The 19503-nt window shown below is 52.0% G+C and overlaps 2 protein-coding genes and 2 non-coding genes across 4 annotated transcripts; 1 reads left to right on the forward strand and 3 right to left on the reverse strand.

Annotated features, from left to right (window-relative positions):
* Positions 1–1832: 1832 nt before the first annotated feature.
* Positions 1833–9857, forward strand: B3GNT7 (UDP-GlcNAc:betaGal beta-1,3-N-acetylglucosaminyltransferase 7). Its single transcript, XM_065674355.1, has 2 exons — positions 1833–1950; positions 6327–9857. Exons 1-2 carry the CDS (start codon positions 1940–1942, stop codon positions 7522–7524), a joined length of 1209 nt encoding a protein of 402 aa, XP_065530427.1. The 5' UTR covers positions 1833–1939; the 3' UTR covers positions 7525–9857.
* Positions 9858–12079: 2222 nt separating this feature from the next.
* Positions 12080–19503, reverse strand: NCL (nucleolin). Its single transcript, XM_065674356.1, has 15 exons — positions 19266–19503; positions 18479–18586; positions 17578–17866; positions 17092–17244; positions 16652–16831; positions 16349–16432; positions 15968–16103; positions 15593–15729; positions 15016–15142; positions 14738–14871; positions 14260–14395; positions 14012–14163; positions 13388–13514; positions 12751–12980; positions 12080–12581 (listed from the first exon to the last, which is right to left on the reverse strand). Exons 1-15 carry the CDS (start codon positions 19281–19283, stop codon positions 12496–12498), a joined length of 2097 nt encoding a protein of 698 aa, XP_065530428.1. The 5' UTR covers positions 19284–19503; the 3' UTR covers positions 12080–12495.
* LOC136012408 (small nucleolar RNA SNORD20) lies at positions 13824–13900 on the reverse strand. Its single transcript, XR_010611707.1, has one exon. It is a non-coding gene; the product is annotated as a small nucleolar RNA SNORD20 (small nucleolar RNA).
* On the reverse strand, positions 16184–16253 carry LOC136012404 (small nucleolar RNA SNORD82). Its single transcript, XR_010611703.1, has one exon. It is a non-coding gene; the product is annotated as a small nucleolar RNA SNORD82 (small nucleolar RNA).

Below are 19503 nucleotides of genomic sequence, written 5' to 3' on the forward strand. Positions count from 1 at the left end.
GGGGTGAGTTCCCAGCCGTGGGCCAGTGTGCACCTACAACCCCTGTGTTACAGGGATGAGCCATGTCCCTCTCACATCCCACTCTTGTCGAGCGGATATCGGTGTCAGGGTTTTCCAGCGTAGCCCTAACAGCCTTTCTCTGAGCCTCACAGCCGCGATTTTCTTGTGGCTATGAGTTCAGCAGATACAGACTTCCCCGTGGGCAACAGGAACAGACTACAAAGGAATCAGGGAAGGTGTGTAGGGACCTTCGGTGGTGACAAGGTTGCGGGGTGCCGCAGAGCTGGTGCAGCCTGTTTGGGCAGTGTTTTCTGGGGAGCCTTCACAGCCCCCAGGACACAGAGCTGCAGGGCACCTGGGAAAGTGATAAGCTGAGATAAGGACTGAGAATCAGTTCTGGAGAAAGCTATGCAACTTTCCTCCACAAACTGAGCTGCGCTTGGGGTTTTCTTGGAGCAGGACCAAATGCTGCTTGAGTAGCGAAGGTTGTGTGGGTCCCACTGTGTGCTCAGCCTCGGAACAGAAGAGCCTTTCCCATGACAATCACAGTGTTCCCCAGGGGTTGTGAGAGCTGTGGAAGAGCCTGACTAGTGTGAAATGCAGAGGGGCTGCAGGGCAAGGGACTGAGATATCCCTGCTGGCCAGGAAAGGAAATATCTGAAGGATTTCCTGGAGTCTTCCCAGCCTGGCTTCATGGTTGACATGAGTGGCTGGTGGGGATGGGAAAATGGCAAAAAGGGAGAAATTACAGAAATGATGGAGACTTATTTTCATGGCTGAAAAAGACCCTCAACTGAAATGCTACACGTAACAGGAAAGGAAGGTCTGAACTCAGCTTCTCAATGGGCAATCAGATGTCCCATGTTGCTGTGGCTGCAGTAGCTGGTGAAACACTGCTTCAAACCAGGGCTGAAAGAGGAGTATGAAGGACATATCACCTGTCTGTGGTGCTGGGTGGAATTTGACCCATGAGACAGGTCCTGGCATGCCAAGCAGGCATCTTACTGCTGTAGCAACCCTACATCTTGACTCTCTCTCCTCTCAGGTGCAGTGTGGGCCCAGCAGATGTGTGGGTCCTGGAAGGAGCATTGGTGCCCAGTGAGGTGGGAGTCCTGGGCAGAATGTTGTTCCCTGACAAGGTGTGGATCTTGAGTAAGATGTGGGTCCTGGGAGAAATGGGGTCGCAGGACAGATGGGTGTTCAAGGAGAGGTGGAGATCCTGGGTAAGAAGTGGGTCCCAGGAGATGTGGGTCTCCATTGCTCCAGGGATCCCCAACCATGCTTCGTACAGAGGCAAAGCTGGGATCTCAGATCTCAGTGCCCCCATGAGAAACTGCGGTTGTGCCTCAGCTCCCTTTTGGGATTCATCCCAAAGTAACCTGCCTGTGTTGGGAGAAGCAGGAGGGAACAGAAAAGACACACATTCCTTTTCCAGAGATCAAATCCCAGCTGCCAAAAGCACCTCTCCTGGTGACCACTGAGCTCCCCTTCCCATAGCCGGGATCTTTCGCAATTTACGGCTGTGGGGCAGGGATAAGCACCCCAGACAGAGCACTGTGCCCGGGCTGCAGAAGACCCTGCAGCGTGCGGGATTGCACAGTCCCCACCCTGAGCTCCCAGCTCCTGATGGGTGTCCCACCAGCAGCGGGGAGGGTCTCCAGGGGGAATCGTGGGGTCTCGCCCTTAAACCCCTTCCCGTGGCAGCTCTGACTGCTGATGAGGCTGGGGGTGACGGAGGGGCAGGGCAAGAGTTAACCTACCTGCTCTGCCATCCCTCTTGGCTCCACCTCGGAGAGGGAGGGGAGGGAAAAGTGAAAAAGTAGGGGAGGGGGGAAGAGAAAAAAAAGAGGAGGAGGAAGAGGAAGAGGACAGAGAGAAGCGCCCGGACCGCGGGCAGCCCCGGCCAGCAGCGGAGCGGCCCACCCGTCCCACTCCCAGCATGTTCCAGTGGTGAGTGACTACGGGGAGCCCGAGCCCCGCTCCGGCACCGTCTGGAACCCTGCGGTCCCTGCTGCCCTCCTCCGCCCCGGCGCTGTGTCCTACCCGAAGCCTGGGGACTGTGAGGTCCCGTTCGCACCGGGTCCCCTCCCAGGGGTGTCGCAGGGGCGGCGGGCGGGGAAGGGGCAGCTTTGGTGAGGAGGATGCTCAGGGGAATGGGCGAAGGACGCGTCTGCCCTTTGCCCCCTGCCCGCCTGTCCCCGTCCCAGGAGGGACCCCCCGCCATCCCGCTCGGCTCTTCAGAGAGCTCCGAGGCGGCGGTCCCGTCCCCCCGTGCTCCCCTCCTGACCGGGGTACCCCGGGAAAGGCTTTCTGGGGTGTCCGGTCCTGGCGCAAACCTCGTCCCATCGCGGCGCACCGGAGCTCCGGGGGGAGCCGGGACGGGGGCGCTGGGCAGGCGGTGGGGGTCAGTCCCCCCCCTTCCCCGGGGATGCCCCTCTCAGCCTTCCTCCGCAAAGCGCTGGTTTGCGTGGCGTGGCCAGGCAGAGCGGGGACAGCCAGACCTGCCCGTGGGTCCCTGTCCCACGGCCGCGCCGGACTGGGGGCAGATTGCCACGGCGGGAGGAATCATCCAGCAGTTTGGCTCTTGCCTCTTCCCCAGCCCGCTCCTTTTACCGTTACTGGTTTTGCTTTAAACCAGATATCTTTTCTACTTTAAACCAGACATATTTTATAATCCCTGCATACCCCGGGATTGGGGAGAACCGTCATGAGCTGGGGCCTCACTTGAAGCTTGCACCCAGCTGCTTTTGGAGACATTTGGGTGCTTTCTGCCCAGGATCTGCTTCTAGACAAGATCCCCTCAACCCAGCCTTTGGCACTACCAACAGAAAGGGTTCTATGCTGGCAGTGCCTCCGCTGGCTCAGTGACTGGGTCTAATTGAGGGGCCAGAAAAATCCAAATAAATAGATAGCCCTGGCTGATCAAAGAGGTTTTCATGCGGATCAAAAGCCGCTGTGTGCCTCTCTGGGGATGGGGGACGGAGAACCCCAGTCTCCTGGGGCCTTGCTGCTCTATAGCATCACCACCTGAAAGGGAAACTGCCCACCTCTAATTTGGGGGTTTTTGTTTAACTACCGGGGCACAGCCAGCGGTGGCCTCGCTGTCTCACAGGGAGGCTTTTGAGCTTTTCCTGGTGAAGAAAAGGAAGAGGAGGAGCAGGTTGGGACCCCTTCAAAGCTCCCTTGATGGCACTGACACCGTCAGTTGGAGCAGCCAGTCCCGGCTGGTGATGGTGGGAGCCCAGCCAGGATGGGTGCAGGTTGCTGCGATCTTGGGCTCTGCAGCACCCGGTGCCCTGAGATCTTGAGGACACTGCCAGGGTTGTGCCCAGAGGAGGGTGCCGGGGCTCAGCAGGGTGATTTGTCTGATGGCAGCAAACCTTAAGCATTTCCCTCATCCTCACCTCCTGCAAAGCAGTGGTTCCTGGGGTCTCTGGAGAGCATGACATGGTTTTTCCCTCCTAAAGTACTTCCCAGCGGAGGACACCACAAAACAGAAATACTCGAGATCAGAAAAGATGCTCACATCTTTTGCCTCTCAAATCCACCTGCAGTTGTGACTCAGGGTCCCCTCAGTCCCCATCACTTTCTTGCCAGTGCAGGGACAGGGTTTCTGTGGGGCAGAAGGCAGCCGCTGGGCTCCTGGTTCCTGTTGGACCTGGTGGTGCCTCCATGGTTTCCAGAGTCAGACCTACAGGAAAAATCCCAAACAGGTTTTTGTAACAGAGCAAAAATTGCATGCTGAACCGGTGAGAACTGGGAAATGGTGTCTGCTGAAGAGGAGCAAGTTTCTCTGCTGTTGCCCAACACCTGATACACCCAGGTGCACCCAGGCTACCCCAGCCCTCCACCTCTTACGGAAAGACAGAGCTCTCCCCTCAGCCCCAGGGCAGTGTTTTCTGCCTGGCTGAAATAAAAAGCAGTGGCCCAAGGAGGGTGATGGGGTGAGTGGCTCCGTGCAGCTCCTGGCTCTGTCAGGCAGCGCCTGCCGAGGATGGGCATCCGTGCGAGTGAGCAACAGCCCTACCTATGTAAATTTTTTGCAATTATATCAGTAAGTCCCTGCCCATGGCTTGTGGGGAAACACTGGCTCCCCTTCGGGCTGGGTACCTCATCACAGGCTGCCCTTGCGGCAGCGAGCTGTGTAAGGATAGGATGGGATGGAAAGGGAGCAAGGCTGGGGTGTCAGGATGGGATCGGTGCCACTGGGGTGACCGGAGTTATTTCTGCTATTATTCTGAAGTTTTAAACATTGCTTGGCTATGCAGGGTTACAGTTCTATTGGGACAGAAGAGCTTCTGAGAGTAAGTTCAGTGCTGTTTGGCCAGGGCTGGAGAGGGTTAAGGGAATGGTGAGATCTAATCAGAACTGCTCCCTCATCAGTCTCAGATGAGTGGCCACATATAAAACCGGATGGGGAATATCTATCCATTTACTCGTAATTACTTATTTCCATGCTTGCTCTCTCAGTCCACACTAGTGATCACAGCTTTCACACGTAAATGAGGGTGAAGACAGAAACAGGAGCCCCCAAAAGATCCTGTTTCCCCCAGCTCCCATGTGGGGCTCCTGCATTTCAGGGTGGCCAGAGTCCCCAGGAGCAATGCTGTCACCTGCCCTGAGGAGCCCTGGGACTATATATGAGGTGTCCCATAAAGCAGGTGCTTTGGGGCAGCCTGTGTCCCAAAACCCCAGCAGCTTCCCAGTGTCCCAGCAGATCACAATCCAGTCCCCAGAGCCAAGAACATTTCAATGCTTGGTTTGTTTGTTTTTTTTTTTTTCCTGCTACCTGGAAATTACATTGGTTAAATGCTTCAGATTTCAGCCCCAAGCTCCTTCCCAGAACTATCCCAAAATGAAGGTGCCATCTGCCTAGTAGAGACGATCTTGGATCTTTCTGGCTCCTAACAGGGCACCAGGGCTGGGACATGCTTCTGTCACCAAGAGGACAGGCACAGGGGAGCCAGGTGGCTGGTGCCACACGTCTCCTTTGACTTCCCAGCTGATGTCCCTTTCACCCACGAAAGGCACTGTAGGGACTGCCAAGCACCTCATGTGTCTTGTCCACGTAGGAGCAGCCAGAGATGGGGCTGCCCTTGGGAAGCCATTAGAGCCACAGTGGGCATGTGGAGCTCAGCTGCGGCAGGATGAAATCGGTGCAGATATGCCAGCTGTGGAGGGGAGCAGGACACTGCAGGCAGCACAGTGCAGATGGACGGAACAAGCATTTTATTTCCTCCACAGCAGCAGAGCGAGAAACCCACCTTTAACTGTGTGAAAAGCAGGGGGGGGTGGGGGGTGTGGATATCTGGTGCATCAGTAATCCCTGAGTACAGCATTCCCACTGTCCCAAAGATCACAGGATGATCCTGTTCAAGCCCCCGGTGAGCTTCAGGGTTTGTGCCCTGAGTCAGCAGCTTCCCTGGGTGATAGATGGGTCTGCAGCAGTTGGGAGCAGCAGCATGGTCCCGCAAGTCTGTTTGATTTACCACCCCTAGTCCCCCGCACATCCTGCACATGCAGATACCTGGTTTGCTGCAGGCTGAAAAATCTGCCCCCAAACTGCAGTGTGTCCACTACTCCTTATTATCACTGCAAAGTGAAGTAACAGGTCCCGAAAGATGGCCAGAACACCCTACAATACCCCCAGAAATGCTGGATCCCAAGGTGGTTTCAGGGTCAGGGCTGTCTTTTCCACACTGAACTTTGAAATTTGTCTCAAATGGCATTTTTTTAGCTCCTGATCTACCATTTTGAAATGAAACTGCAACGCATGTATCATGTTGACTCCTGTAGTCTTCTGGGCTCCGATTCCCCAGTGTTATGTAACTTGTGATGCCAGTCTAGGGCCACAGGCAGTATGTCTGTGTTTTGGAGCTACGATAAATCCCTTCTTCTCTTGTACTAAACTGCAGTTTTCAGACGGCTGAAACAGCGGTTTCCCTTGGGCCTTTCCTCCAAAACAGCTGCTTTGCTGAAGCTCTCAGTCTGTCTTCTCTCTCTCTCTCTCAACCCATTTACTTCTTTCCCATTAATCCTTCCCAGTTCTTTGTGCAGTTGTAGGGTTACCAGATGACTCTGCAGCCACCTGCCATGTGCCTTGTGCCTGTCCCTGCAGTCCTCCAGATCCGCCTCACATGCAGGATGCAGGTGGAAAAAGCGCACATGGAAGTGTCCTGCAGCTCTTCCCACAAGACTACTGCCTGTCAAAGGGTGATGGGACACAGATTATGAGCATTCCATGATCTCTCCAGGAAGTGCTTTTACAGACAGGCCTCTTGCAGCCTGCAGTTTCTTTCCTTAATCCCCCTGTCTTGTCCCTTTAGGAAGAAGACCATCTACAAAACCATTTGCCTCTCCTTCTTGCTGGTGATCACAGTGACAGTGCTGCAGCGGGGAATGGCACCCAGCCATTTCACGCAGGGCCAGCAGCAGAAAGACCTGCCCCTGCTGGAGCCCCTTAAAACACAGAAGAGAGACAATGCCTTCTCCATCACCAGCACTTTCTGGAACAGCAAGGAGAAAGCTCCTGGGAAAGAGGAGAGCATAACTGCAGAGCAAGCAAAATCCTGGGATGTCACCACTACCAACTGCTCAGCCAATCAGAACTTAAGCAAGGTAGACTGGTTCAAAGGGCTGGAGCCCAACTTCCAGCAGTTCCTGCTCTATCGGCATTGCCGCTACTTTCCCATGCTGATCAACCACCCTGAAAAATGCAGCGGGGATGTCTACCTGCTCATTGTGGTCAAGTCTATTATCACGCAGCACGACCGCCGCGAGGCCATCCGCAGAACCTGGGGACAGGAGAAGGATGTTGATGGCAAGAGGATCAGGACACTGTTCTTGCTGGGCACGGCCTCAAAGGAGGAGGAGAGAGCCAACTACCAGAAACTGCTGGATTATGAGAACCTCATCTATGGGGACATCTTGCAGTGGGATTTCCTGGACACCTTTTTCAACCTCACCCTCAAAGAGGTCCATTTCCTGAAGTGGCTGAACATCTACTGTGACAACGTCCGCTTCATCTTCAAAGGTGATGATGATGTGTTTGTGAATCCCAGCAACATCCTGGAGTTCCTGGAGGACAAGAAAGAAGGAGAGGACCTCTTCGTGGGGGATGTCCTCTACAAGGCCAAGCCGATTCGGAAGAAAGAGAACAAGTACTACATCCCCAGCGCCCTCTACAACAAAAGCAACTACCCACCCTATGTTGGAGGTGGGGGCTTCATCATGGATGGACCCCTGGCCAAGAGGCTACACAAAACCTCAGAGACGCTGGAGCTGTACCCCATTGACGACGTCTTCCTAGGGATGTGCTTGCAGGTCCTTAACGTAGCACCTGTTGGGCATGAGGGCTTCAAAACTTTTGGCATTGTGAAGAACAAGAACAGCAAGATGAACAAGGAGCCATGTTTTTTCCGGAGTGTGCTGGTGGTTCATAAACTGCTGCCTCCAGAGTTGCTCCAAATGTGGGACTTGGTCCACAGTAACTTGACATGCTCAAGAAAACTCAATGTCCTTTAGCTCAGTCTCTCTGGAGAGCTGGGACTGGAAGGGCTGGGACAACCGATCCCTGCTCTGGGATGAGGAGAATGTCTGCTGGTGGCACACAATCCTTCAGGGACATCTCCTTCTGGGGCGAGGAGGGCAGAGACACTGCGCTCGCAGGCAGGGTTTGCAATAGTGTTTGCTCCTGTACTGTAATGTGGTTCACTTATCTCCAGCTGGGTTGGGGGTTGCTGAAAAAGAAGAGATAAAAAAAAACCAACACAACAAATCTAGCACAAAGTTAAGAGAGAGAGGGAAAGGGCAGAGGGGTTTGTGCTCTGGTTTAGGTACCACCTCCACTGGAGCACGATGTACTGTGGGGTGGGGGGAGGCAGGGAGGGATGTGGCACAGGTATTTTTTGGAGATGTTCAGGGTCTGGCTATCCAGGGAAGCTGCTCCAAGGGAGCTGAGTGGTTTACAAGTGCGTGAGCCCCCTATGGCTCGAAAGTCAAGGGGATTTTATTTATTATCTCAATTTTCTCCTCCATGCAAGGCTTTAGTGACACTGGCCCTGTGACCATTGGGCTCCCCCCTGCTGAAGTCCTCTCTTGTGTCCCCACTATGCAGCTGCAGAAAGGGGCTCTCCTCTGAGGCTGGACCTCACCAGCCCCGAGCCCCCATTAGGGTTTCAGCCAGGTGGTCAGGGGATTGGGGTCTTTGTCCTCAGTAGAGGGTCCCACATGATGCTGGCTCCCAGCACCAGCCTGGGCTGTGTTCTGCTCCCTAGCCCCTCTGCCAGTCTCACTGTTCCTGCACTCTGGAGGAATGTACCCAGCCAAAATTCCTCAGGGATTTGTTCCTCCTGGCAGGAAAGCGAAGGGATGAGGCAGGCTGCCCTTGCCCCTGGCCAAGGAAGTAGCAGAGAAACTTAGCCCCAGCTGCAGCAGCGCAGGGGCTTATCTCACCTGGTACCCCAGCTTGGGTGCAGGCATCCTGGGGACTTGCTGCAGGGAGACCCTCTCCTTGCAGCAGGGCTGTCCTGGTGGGGTTGCCTCAGATAGGGATGACAGCCCTCAAAGATCCCATGTGTGGCAAGCTCTGTGCTACAGGGCAGGTCGGAGAGCATCGGTCCTGCCCTGGAATGTGGAGTGGGGTCCAAGGGGATAAGGTGAAGGGGGGCTGATGTTTTGCACCACAGCTGCTACTCTCAGAGGTGTTGCAGTGTTTGTTCTGAAGGATGAGGCCCAGGAGCATGATGAAGTGGTATCACAGGACATGGCCCTTTTTCTTTGGGCTGAAAGGGCCACTGGAGCTGTCAAGGGGAGCCGCAAGCCAGCTGTTGTGGTGGAAACCCCTGCAACACAGAGAGACACTTGGCCACACAGGGGCCATGGATGCTCTCCAGCCACCAACTGCAGGTGTGAGCAAAGACACAGACATGTGCAAAGCGACACGTGTGCCTGGGTGCTGGTGTGCCAGCTCCAGGCACAGGCTCTGCACGCATGGATGTCCCCATGCTTACGACTTGCACTCCCAGATGTTCCTGCGCACCATGGGGGGGCACACAGAGCCACATCCATGGCCCTGAGCACGCACAGCAAAACATGGGCACATGTGTACTCGCTCTCTCTCCCTCCCTGGTGCCAGACACTGAAAGGAAAAAATATAGACTACCTCAAATGTCCCCCTGTGCAGTGCCTTTTTTTTTTTTCTCTTCTTTCCTTTTCTTAATGTGCTTTGGAAATGGGCCCATTTAATTCACTCCAAGTCTGTATGTTCCCCAGGTCTAAAAACAAACAAAAAAGGGCAGAAACCAGCCAAAAAAGGCACCTTCACGCCAAACTACGTCACTTCTCGGCAAATGTCCCTTGTCTGCTCAGATGCGATGCAATTTTGAGAAAGAGAAGAGAAAGAGCCCATTGCTGCCAGGGCTCAACTGTTGGTACTGGGACTGGCAGTGATACTGTGAAATTTGATTTATGATGCACCAAGTGGCACCGTGTCCCTGGGGCAAGTGCCTGCAGTGCGGGGCAGAGCCCCAAGGGCACGCTGGGCTTAGGCAGCACATAACACTCCTTCGCTTTCCCATCCCTCCCTCCTTCCAACAGGAGTGAGTTCAGAAATACTTCCAAATTGACACCTCAGTAATTTATGTCAGGTACAGTACATTGGGCTGTATATTTATCCTATGTGCAGGGATAGCTCTTGGTCTCTGTAGCAATGCATACAGGGAGCCAGGACTGCGTGCAGAAATCTCTCAGTGTTGCTCTTCACCTGGTGGGACCTGTACAGAGAAACCTTGTAGACTTTGGTGAATAATGTAGTTTCTAAATAAAGGTTAAAAGAGAAGGAAAAAAACCATCCCCAAGCCCGTGCCTTGTGTCATTGTTAATGGGGTTCTGCTGACCAAAACAGATTGGCTGGCTGGGGACAAAACTTGGTAATGGACTACAGTGGCAAAACCACTGCTTTGAGTGGGATCTGGGGGCTGTGGCTGCCCTGTTCCAGCTTGGCACAGCTTCCTTGTGGAACTTGGTATGGTGTTTAACAAGGGCTGGTAGATATTTTCTCTCTTCCATGCACTCTCCAGCTGCATTTCAAACCCAGGTAAACTTTAGATCATCCTGGCACCCTGCAGTGAGGAACTTCTCACATCACCCTCCATGGGAAGAGCTGCTTTAGCAGGTTTGTCTATCACACCCTGCTCACCCTGAAGGAGATTGCCGCCACGCTGTCCCTATCACCCCCCTCCATGGCAGGACCTTGCTCACTTTTTTTTCCTGAACCAAAGCACTACCAAAGGGTGACACATGCCCTGGCCGTAGCATAACGGGATACACATGCATGATGAGCACGGTGACCCCAGAGCAGAGTGAGACACAACTGCGGGGTCAAGCTCTCATCAAGTTTGAGCCTGGCTGGGGTCAAGAGGAGGAAAGCCATAGGTGATCCTGTGGGTCTCACCTCAGTGTCGGGGAACCGAGGGCTTAGTTTCCAGGCCTCAACAAGGTGATGGGGCGTGGAGAGGCCACCAGGGCATTCTGCACCTGGCAGGCCGGGCCACCAACCACCAGGGCCAGCTTCCTGGCGGCACCAAGAACTTCCCAGGTGAGGACAAAAGGCAAAACGCTAAGGGGATGCACTTGTGGATGCTCCCACCCGTTTCCTCTCCAGCATGACCCAGGGCCGTGTCCTCCCACTTCAGGACTCCTCCACAGGGTACCAGCAGGGATCCAGGGTCCAGGTTCTGGTGTGGAAGTGGGGCTGGGCCCCACGGGGCAGGGCTGAGGGCCAGTGCAGAAGAGGCAGCTTGGGCAGGGGCATAGCGGGTGGGAGGGTGCGGCGGGCCCCAAAGCAACCTGCGGACCGCCGCACACGGAAGCCGGGACGCCCCGCGCCCTGCTCGCTCACCCCGCGGCGCCGGAGGAGCACTCGGGGCCTGCGCGGAGCCCCCCGGGGTCGCAGCGGCCGCAGCGCCAGCGCGGGCAGGTGCTGCCCCCTGGCGGCCGGCCGTGCCGCGGCCCTCCGACCATTTGCTGCCGGGTGCCGGCTCCAAAATGGCTGATGCGCAGAGGGCGGGAAAGCAGCAGCCCCGGCTCAAGGAGCGGGGGAACACAGAGCCCTCCGCAGGGCTCAGCAGGAGCAAAGCCCCAGGCTGCAAGGCACAGCCACCGTGCTGCGCCACACTGGCAAACGGGCTCCTTGCAGAAACCCTTTCACCTCCGTGGGCTGGGCCTCGGGCATCCACATGGAGAAAGAGACCAGCACACTGGAGAGCACTGGAGGGGATCCCAGGATTTTGCATGGCAGGAAGCTCGGTGTTGCTACAGTACACAAAGGGGCTGAAGCTGCCGACAGGGCTGAGGCTCAAGGTCAGTACCCGCCTGCAAGCACAAGCCTAGGGCAGGATACAGGCAAGTCCCTGAGGCCAAGGCAGGGTTCAGCTGACAGTTACACTAACCCTGCAGCCAACACAACGGCTGTCCCAGGCCTTCAGGGGATCCTGCACCCGAGGGCAGCACTGCTCCAACCAGCCACCATTGCAGGACCTCAGCCAACTGCCTGGCTGGACAAAAAAAGGCCCGTAATGCTCTGGCAGAAGGAGCCGGCGCCAGCCAGCACCTTTATTCCACTCTAGTGATGACAATCACCTGCACCAAGGGGTGCAAGGGCTAATGCTGCCCGAGCCCATGGTTTAGTCTATTTGCTTCTTACAAAAGGACAAAGCAAGATAAAAAAAAAAAAATAGAATGAAGGACAAGAGGCAAAGCACATCAGTGTGACTGAGCTGCAGGGCCCTGGTAGGAGATTGTTTTACTCATTTAAAAAGAAAGTAAAAAAGTAACTGGCTAGCATGCAACATTACATACATCTTCAGTTCAAAAAAAGTGTGGTTATAGCCCCTGAGTTCCCTCAGCCGTCGCCTTCCTCTCTCCTACTCCTCCCTGCACACACGCACTGCGGGGAGCTGACGTAGGCTAGAGGAAAGCAGGGCAGGAGGTCCCGTCACTGATGGCAATGATCTGAACTTGAGAGAGGAGGTCCAGGACAGAATTTCTCACAGCCCTGTTCCATTTAGCGGCACAGAAGTAACACGAACCAGTTTAGGTCCTTTAATCTGTCCAAGACAGGGTGCTGAAGCACAAATGATAAAACATTTTGCATTTTTACAGCAAAAATGCTACAGAAGTTTATAGGAAAAAAAAAAATCCGAACCTTTTGTACATGGGTAAAACATTATAAATTCAAGACAACTCACAGACAAGGGGTAAATTCCCACATCTAGCGCTCATTTTTTTAAAAAGTTCCTTTGAATAAGCAAGCAGTCAAAATGGCTTGCTCTCTCTTCCTTGAAATGAAAACTGTATCTTCCAAGCGGCTCACAGTACTGCTTCGCATCTTGGAATGTCCTCCGAAGGCTCCGCCAAGATCAAAGGAGAATAAAAACCCCCGGAGTCCTTTCAGATAGTCTCAGAGAGCAGGAGAAGGGAAAGGAGAGGGGAAGTTTATTCAAACTTTATCTTCTTCCCTTGTGGTTTGTGTTCTCCACCACCTCCTCCTCCTCTGCCTCCTCGGAAGCCACCTCCTCTACCTAGAAAGTAAGTTAAGAAACAGTTACAGGTTGCCCAACCCACCTTGGCACAGGACAGGAAATTCACATCAAATGCTCCCTGGTGGCACCACACCACAATCCCAAGAACAGCTTCCATTTAGCTGTTGAGCAAGCCCCCTTAGAACAGCAGTTGTTTGCCTCCTCTTACCTCCAAATCCTCTGCCACCACCTCTGCCACCAAATCCACCTCTTCCTCCTCGGCCTCCTCCTCTGCCACCACGACCACCAAATCCACCGCCAAATCCACCACCCCGTTGAAATTCACCCTTTGGCTTGGCAAAATCAAGGATCACTTTGTTTCCATCTATCTCTCCATCCTCCATGGCTTCTTTAGCTGCTTTGGCATCTTCTGGGGAGCTGAAGTCCACAAACCCAAACCTAGGAAACAGGTTAAGAGGATTAAACTCTGCAAGCTGTAGCACCACCTACAGGTATGCGATAGCAACCCCTTCAGAAACAAACGCCTGCACTGCTGCAGCAGCATTGCTTGTGGAAGAGCAGTGGCTGACCACAACGGATGGAGTCCTGTTGCGCGTTTGCCAGTACTGAACAGTTAATATTCTTCTCGTGCGAATCCATAGGCTGCCATGGATTTGTTGGCAGGAAGGAGCTCATTGAGAAGTGAATTTGTGAACAGACCCAAAGACATATGCTAGCTTGTTTTCTGGTTCCCTCCGACTTACTAGCTTCAAAAATCACCCGCATGAGTATCACCCTGCACTGCAGTTACCAGTTGAAGTGAGACTTTGCAACAACCCAGCTAATCCAGTCATGTTTTAACATACCCTTTAGATGATCCTGTGTCTCTGTCTGTGACTATTCTAGCACTTATAGAGCCTTCAAATGATTCTTTTAGTGTCTCCTCCGTGGTGTCCTCCGAAAGGCCTCTGACAAACAATGTTTTGCTTTGTTCTATGGAAAGAGAATACATTCAGAGATCACTAAACCCTAGCAAGGTAGCCACCACTTAACACAGCAGCCAGCTTGCGTTGTAGGCTCCCTACAACAGCTGGCAAGGCTGAGGGGTTGGTTTTGAAGGAACAGCTCAGGCTGTTCCTTTTCAGGACTGTAGTTAGGGCCTGACATCAAAAGTCTCTCCACTAGCTAACCCGGTACTGTCAAAATATATGTATTTTTTTCCCCCCACTGTTTCCCCTCCTTTTTCTTTTTTAAATAGATGCTTGCATCTCACCAACAGGAACACTAACTGGACAGATGCTGCTGGATCAGCACTTGACTATCTAGAGGACTTTGGCAGTAGTTTCATCAGCATTTCAGACAGTCAGTCATCATATCCAGCACACCCACTTTTTGATGCAAGCCTTTCACTCCACAGACATGCAGCCCTACGCTCACATGAATGGTACACTCCTGCCACAGCTGTCTCAAGATCAAACCTGTATACTTACGATTAAATCCTCCTCTTGCGTTTGTGTTCCCTTTCTGCCAACCTGGTGAACTGAATTCCAGTCTGATTGTTCTGCCTTCAATCTCAGTGTTGTTACAGGAATTCAGTGCCTCTTTGGCATCCTCGGTGGTGGGGAATTCTACAAATGCGTACCTATATTTGGAGAGAAAGACTTCGGTCAGCCTGGGAGCACAAGGGATCCAGAGAGCCAAGTCCTTTATAATGACAACGCAGAACAGTACAACACACCCTTTTGGCCTGCCCTGGTTGGTCTGTGGCATCTTGATGGAAGAAGCTTTCTTGAACAGTTCTTGGAGAGTCTCTTCTGAAGCAGCGTATGAGAGGTTGTTCACAATTAAGGTCTTTGATTCTCTCTCTCCACCTCCTATGGAGAAAATTCAGTGCTGTAAGTGTGCAAGTTTAGAGGAGAACTCTGCCTCTAGTCACAAGACCCTCTCTAGAATAAAAGTAGTTGCTGCCCCTTCTCAGCTCAAGGTGAGGCACAAAGTAAAGTGCAGTACTGTTTTGGTCATCTAGACTAGCTCCCCCTGTCTAAAACATGCAGCAAAGACAGGATGCAGAACACAGGACAGGCAAAAGGTCTCTCTGTGCTATCTCACAGTTTTCCTGCAGTGCTTCAAGTTGCTCTATTCTAGCAAAATTCTTAAACAAGTGAAATTAAACCCTAAGTGTCATATGTATGCACATTTTTTGTTTGGAAAAGTACCTTTCTGATGGTCTTGATGGCTCTTCTCACCAGTGAAATCAATAACCATGGCACGGCCATCAATCTCTGTGCCCCGCTTCTCTTCCAGAGCTTTGTTTGCCTCAGCTTCTGTTTTAAATTCAATGTAGGCCATCCTGCAGTACAGAAAAGCACATAAGCAAATGCCTCCTTCCAGGAATGATTAAAGTTTGTGAATGCAAGGAAGGATGTGGAAGAAAAATAGTTCAAAAATTATACTCCTAATACAAAGGAACATCAAATATCCAACAGCTACACACCCTTTGCTGTTCCCCTCCTTGTTCATTACTATTCGGATTTCTTGTGCGTTTTCAAACACCTCTCTAATTTCATCTTCAGTTAAGCGGTAGGGCAGATTCTTCACAAACAGCGTTCTGGCATCTCTCTCTGCAAAGAAAGTTAAGTTACTTTCATGTTACCAGCTAAAAAAAAAAATCCCGTCTCATTTACACTGCCAGTTTAGTGAGAATCAGTCAGTTGACCCAGCAGAAAAACCACTCTAAGCATTCACACTTTCATAAGCTGAAAAAGCAACTATGACGGAAATTAGACTGCCACTGTACTTCTCTTAACGGCATCAAGATCAGAAAGGGCCACACTTCTTCCTCAGCCCCTCCCCAGTACACAGTGTATTTCTAGTGATCACATTTCCAGATATTCCAGTCTGAACTTGTCCTAGGCATATGTTAGCATTTGAGAACTGTTTATGATGAACCCAAACCAGGAAGATCTGCCTTAAAAGAGTGAACAGTGGCCATCAGTAACACTGTAACCCTGCTCCAAGACATGACAACTTTTCTTTGCTGTGCACAGGTATTTGTGAGATATAGGCTGTACCTTTCTTATTTTCTTTCATAGTTTCCTTGCTCTTTGCTTTTTCCAGTTTGACTTCTGAACCCATTAACTTCTTTCCATTCAGTTGGAGAGCTTTATCCAGATCTTCAGCAGATGAAAAATCTACATAGCCGAATCGCCTGAAAGAATAAACCTTACTGTTTAAGCTGATCTACCTCTTGTAGCAGAGAACACAGACACACAGAACAAGAAGAGGTCCCCACTGGTCAAGTTAGACTGTCAGTAAATAAATGCTAACTGACCCACATACCTAACCGCAGTCCAGAACAGCAGCTCTGTACTGAAGTGGCAGCTCTCCCTTTCAAACAAATTACTGCCAATAAGAAATTAGCACCAAAATTCTACTGATGAACTCACTTGGAAGCACCAATTCTGACATCTAAAACTTCAATATTCTTCTTCCCAAAGAATTCTTTGAGGCCAGCCTTCAGTTCATCATAGTCCTTGGTGGGGACCAAATTTCCCACAAAGATGGAGAATGCTGAAGTGGGCCCTTTAAAGGAAAAGATGTATCAGGTTGGGCTTTTTTTTAAGGTTTTTTTTTTTTTGTTAAGAACCAAAACAGCTGCTTTAGCACATCAGTTTCTGTTCAACAGTGACATCATACTTCAGTATTAAGTCCCTTATTATCATCACTTGTGCTGGAAAAAAGCCCCACTCAGCACTTCACAGGTAGAGGCCTCACCCACCAGTAACAGTCCATCAGCAAGAATTATTTGATAAGCCCGTAACACCTACCATCTGTTTTCTTTTTCTTGGCCTCTGGTGCACTTTTATTGGCCATTTCTTTCTTCCTCTTTCCAGGTGCTTCCTTGACAGGTTCTGTGATAAGAAAATGAACACCACCATCAGTAAGTACAAAACAACTTTTCCTACATTGGACTGATACTGAAGCATTAATCTGTACACACATCATGCACAAGGCCTTGTCTTGTCACTACAGCAACTGTTCCTCTACCCAGAAGACCATGATACGACAAAAGAGTTGCTCAAGCACCATTCTTGTTAAGAGTTACAGCCTTAAAAAACATTTAAACTCACTTTCATCCTCACTTTCCTCCTCAGCATCCTCTTCGTCCTCCTCTTCATCCTCATCTTCCTCATCATCCTCTTCATCTTCCTCATCTTCAGAGTCTGCCTTGGACTTCACTGGTGCAGCCTTTGCTGGAGTAGGCTTCTTCACTTGAACAGGGGTTGTGTCCATGGCTTCATCTTCAGACTCTGAAACAATTTCAGCGCAAGATTTCAGACATATTCAAGCTTAAGCTCCTTCTCAGACTAAGACAAAGTAAAATAGCGTCTTTTGTGCTTAAGTTTGTAGGTTCTCAGGAAAGGAGCTGAGTAACACTCACCATCACTCCCACTAATACATTAAGTTATACACAACCCCTCCAGCTCCCCTAGAAGTGCTTATTAGTTTAACATATTTAAAAGCTCTTTCCCCTTCTTGCTTTGAGTCAGTTTTCCAAAATCCCACATACCATCATCTTCTTCCTCATCATCCTCCTCCTCATCATCGTCATCATCATCTTCAGATTCTTGCTTTGCTGGCACAACTGCAGGCTTTTTGGCTGGTACTGCTGCAGGCTTTTTGGCTGTAGGCTTCACAGGCATTGCTGGTTCCTCTTCCTCATCTGCACCAACCATACAGCAAGTGTTAATCCATACCACCTGGCATTCAAACTTTGCTAGTAAAGTACATGCACAAGATTTTGGCAAACTTCAGGGGAGAACGATCAGAAAACCAGAAGATGCTTCAAATACCGCATGTAGTGCCCAGTTCTTCTTCCTGCAGACTTCACCAATTCCCCAACTTTCCTTCTTTTCCACCTTTTAACTAGTTAACCCCCTCTCATACATATTAATGCTAAATTTTCAATCCTAATAGTACTGAAATTCAGCAACTCAACTGGACCAGTTTTAGTCAAATTATGCAAGGACGAACAAGCATTTCAAAAATAACATACCAGATTCCTCTTCATCTTCCTCATCTTCCTCATCATCATCATCTTCCTCCTCATCTTCCTCTTCATCCTCGCTCTCATCCTTCTTAGCATTCTTGCCATTTTTTGCTCCCTTGGTTAGGACAGCAGCCTTTTTTGGTGATGGAGCAACAGCCTTTTTAGCTGGAGTAGCCACAGGCTTTTTGGCAGGTGTAACTGCCTTTTTCGCAGGAGTTGCGGCCTTCTTTGCAGGGGTAGCAGCCTTCTTGGCTGGTGTAACTGCTACTTTTTGTGGTTTCTTCAGAGGGATCATCTGAAATACAAATCAGTGCAAGACTTTTACACTGGCCCTTTAAACTTATTACATCACTGTCAGACAAATACACAGCAAGTATAATCTAAAACATTTAGAAACAAACTTAAATGTTTCTGCTGAATGATCATAACTGCCTATTATATGGAATTAATAAAGCTCAAAATCAGCTTTTTAATGATTTTCAACAGACTGTTTATGGAACATTAACGCGTCTCTATATATTTCCTGGTACTGAACCAAGACCAGTGATATCCCTGGTAGAATTGAGCTTGAAATTTTTAGTCTTGTGCATTATTTATGTGTGACAATCCAGTTATTGCCAATTGTCTATCTACTAGGGTAATTAACTGCCCACTTGCTTATCCATCCCAGGACAGCTTTCAGATCCTAGCAGCCCTTCCCAGAGCCTGGAAGCACAGACTGAGCATAAAGCTGCTTTCTCCAACATCACTCTTCTCTTTTGACATACAGCTTATTCTTTAGCCACATCCAGCTGACAGACACCAACTATTCATTAATGTCGATTTTCTGTCACACACTGCACCCCTGTACCCTCGTGACACTTTTGTAACACGTGCATTCTTTTGACCCCATTTGTAGATTAATCACCTCTTCTCCGCTGCTTTCCTCTAACTCAGAGGACTCCTCTTCCTCACTTTCCTCGACCTTTTTCGGCGGAGGAGCCATTTTTTTCTGTTTGATCTGATTCTTTGGGGTCTGAAAGAGACAATGAGCTCTTAGGCGGCGTTTGTTTCTCCTCCCGGCACCGACTAGCACGTTTACACTACGGGGCCGCCCCGGCGGACAACTGTCCCAACCACGTGGCCGCCCCGCCTGCCCCCACCGGCCCCGCCGCGGTGCGGAGACATGTAACGGGGACAACGGGGGCGCAGGGTCCCGACAGGTCCGGGCGGGGGGCGCCCGCGCTCCCACGTGCTCGCTCCGTCCCGGCGGACCACGTGTCCGCACGGCGGCGTGGCCCCGCCCCTCCTCGGCCTGAGCGCGCTCGCACGCGGCGCGCGCCGATGCGCGACCCCCCCCCCCTCCCCCCTTCTCTCCCTCCATATATCCCCCCCTTCCGCGCCCCGTTTCCCCCTCCCGGGACCGGGCCTCCGTGCGCGACAACATGGAGGAGAACAGGGCTGGACAGGGCTCGAAACCGCTCCCATGGAGCGCGAGGTCCCTCCCCCCGCCGCCATCTTCGGGCTGACGGAGGGGAGGCCTGGAAACCGTCGCGCGGCCGGGGGAGAGGCCGGCGGGAAAGCGGCCAGCCTCCCTCTCCCCGCTTCTTTCTCCGCCTCCCTCCCCCCATCACCGTTCGTCCACCTCGACATGGCGGCGGCGGCAGCCCGCTTCCCGCCCGGCGGCTGAGCACGGCCCCGCCCGCCATCCTCACCTTGGTGATCTTCACCATGATGGCGACGATGCTTGGCGGCGCAGGGGCGGCGGCCGAGCTGTCTCAGTGTAAGGGTGAGCACGGCCGGCGGGAACCGGCAAGGAGCGGAGCGGGCCCCGGGCGGTCGGCGAGAGCTGCGGCGAGGCGCTGGCGACCCGGACCGGGCACTGAAACGAAAGAGCGAACGTAGGCCCCTTCCGCTCGCTTGCCTAGCCCTCCGCCACGCCACGCCCCCGCC

Source organism: Lathamus discolor, chromosome 3, assembly GCF_037157495.1.
Source record: "Lathamus discolor isolate bLatDis1 chromosome 3, bLatDis1.hap1, whole genome shotgun sequence".
NCBI lineage: Eukaryota > Metazoa > Chordata > Aves > Psittaciformes > Psittacidae > Lathamus > Lathamus discolor.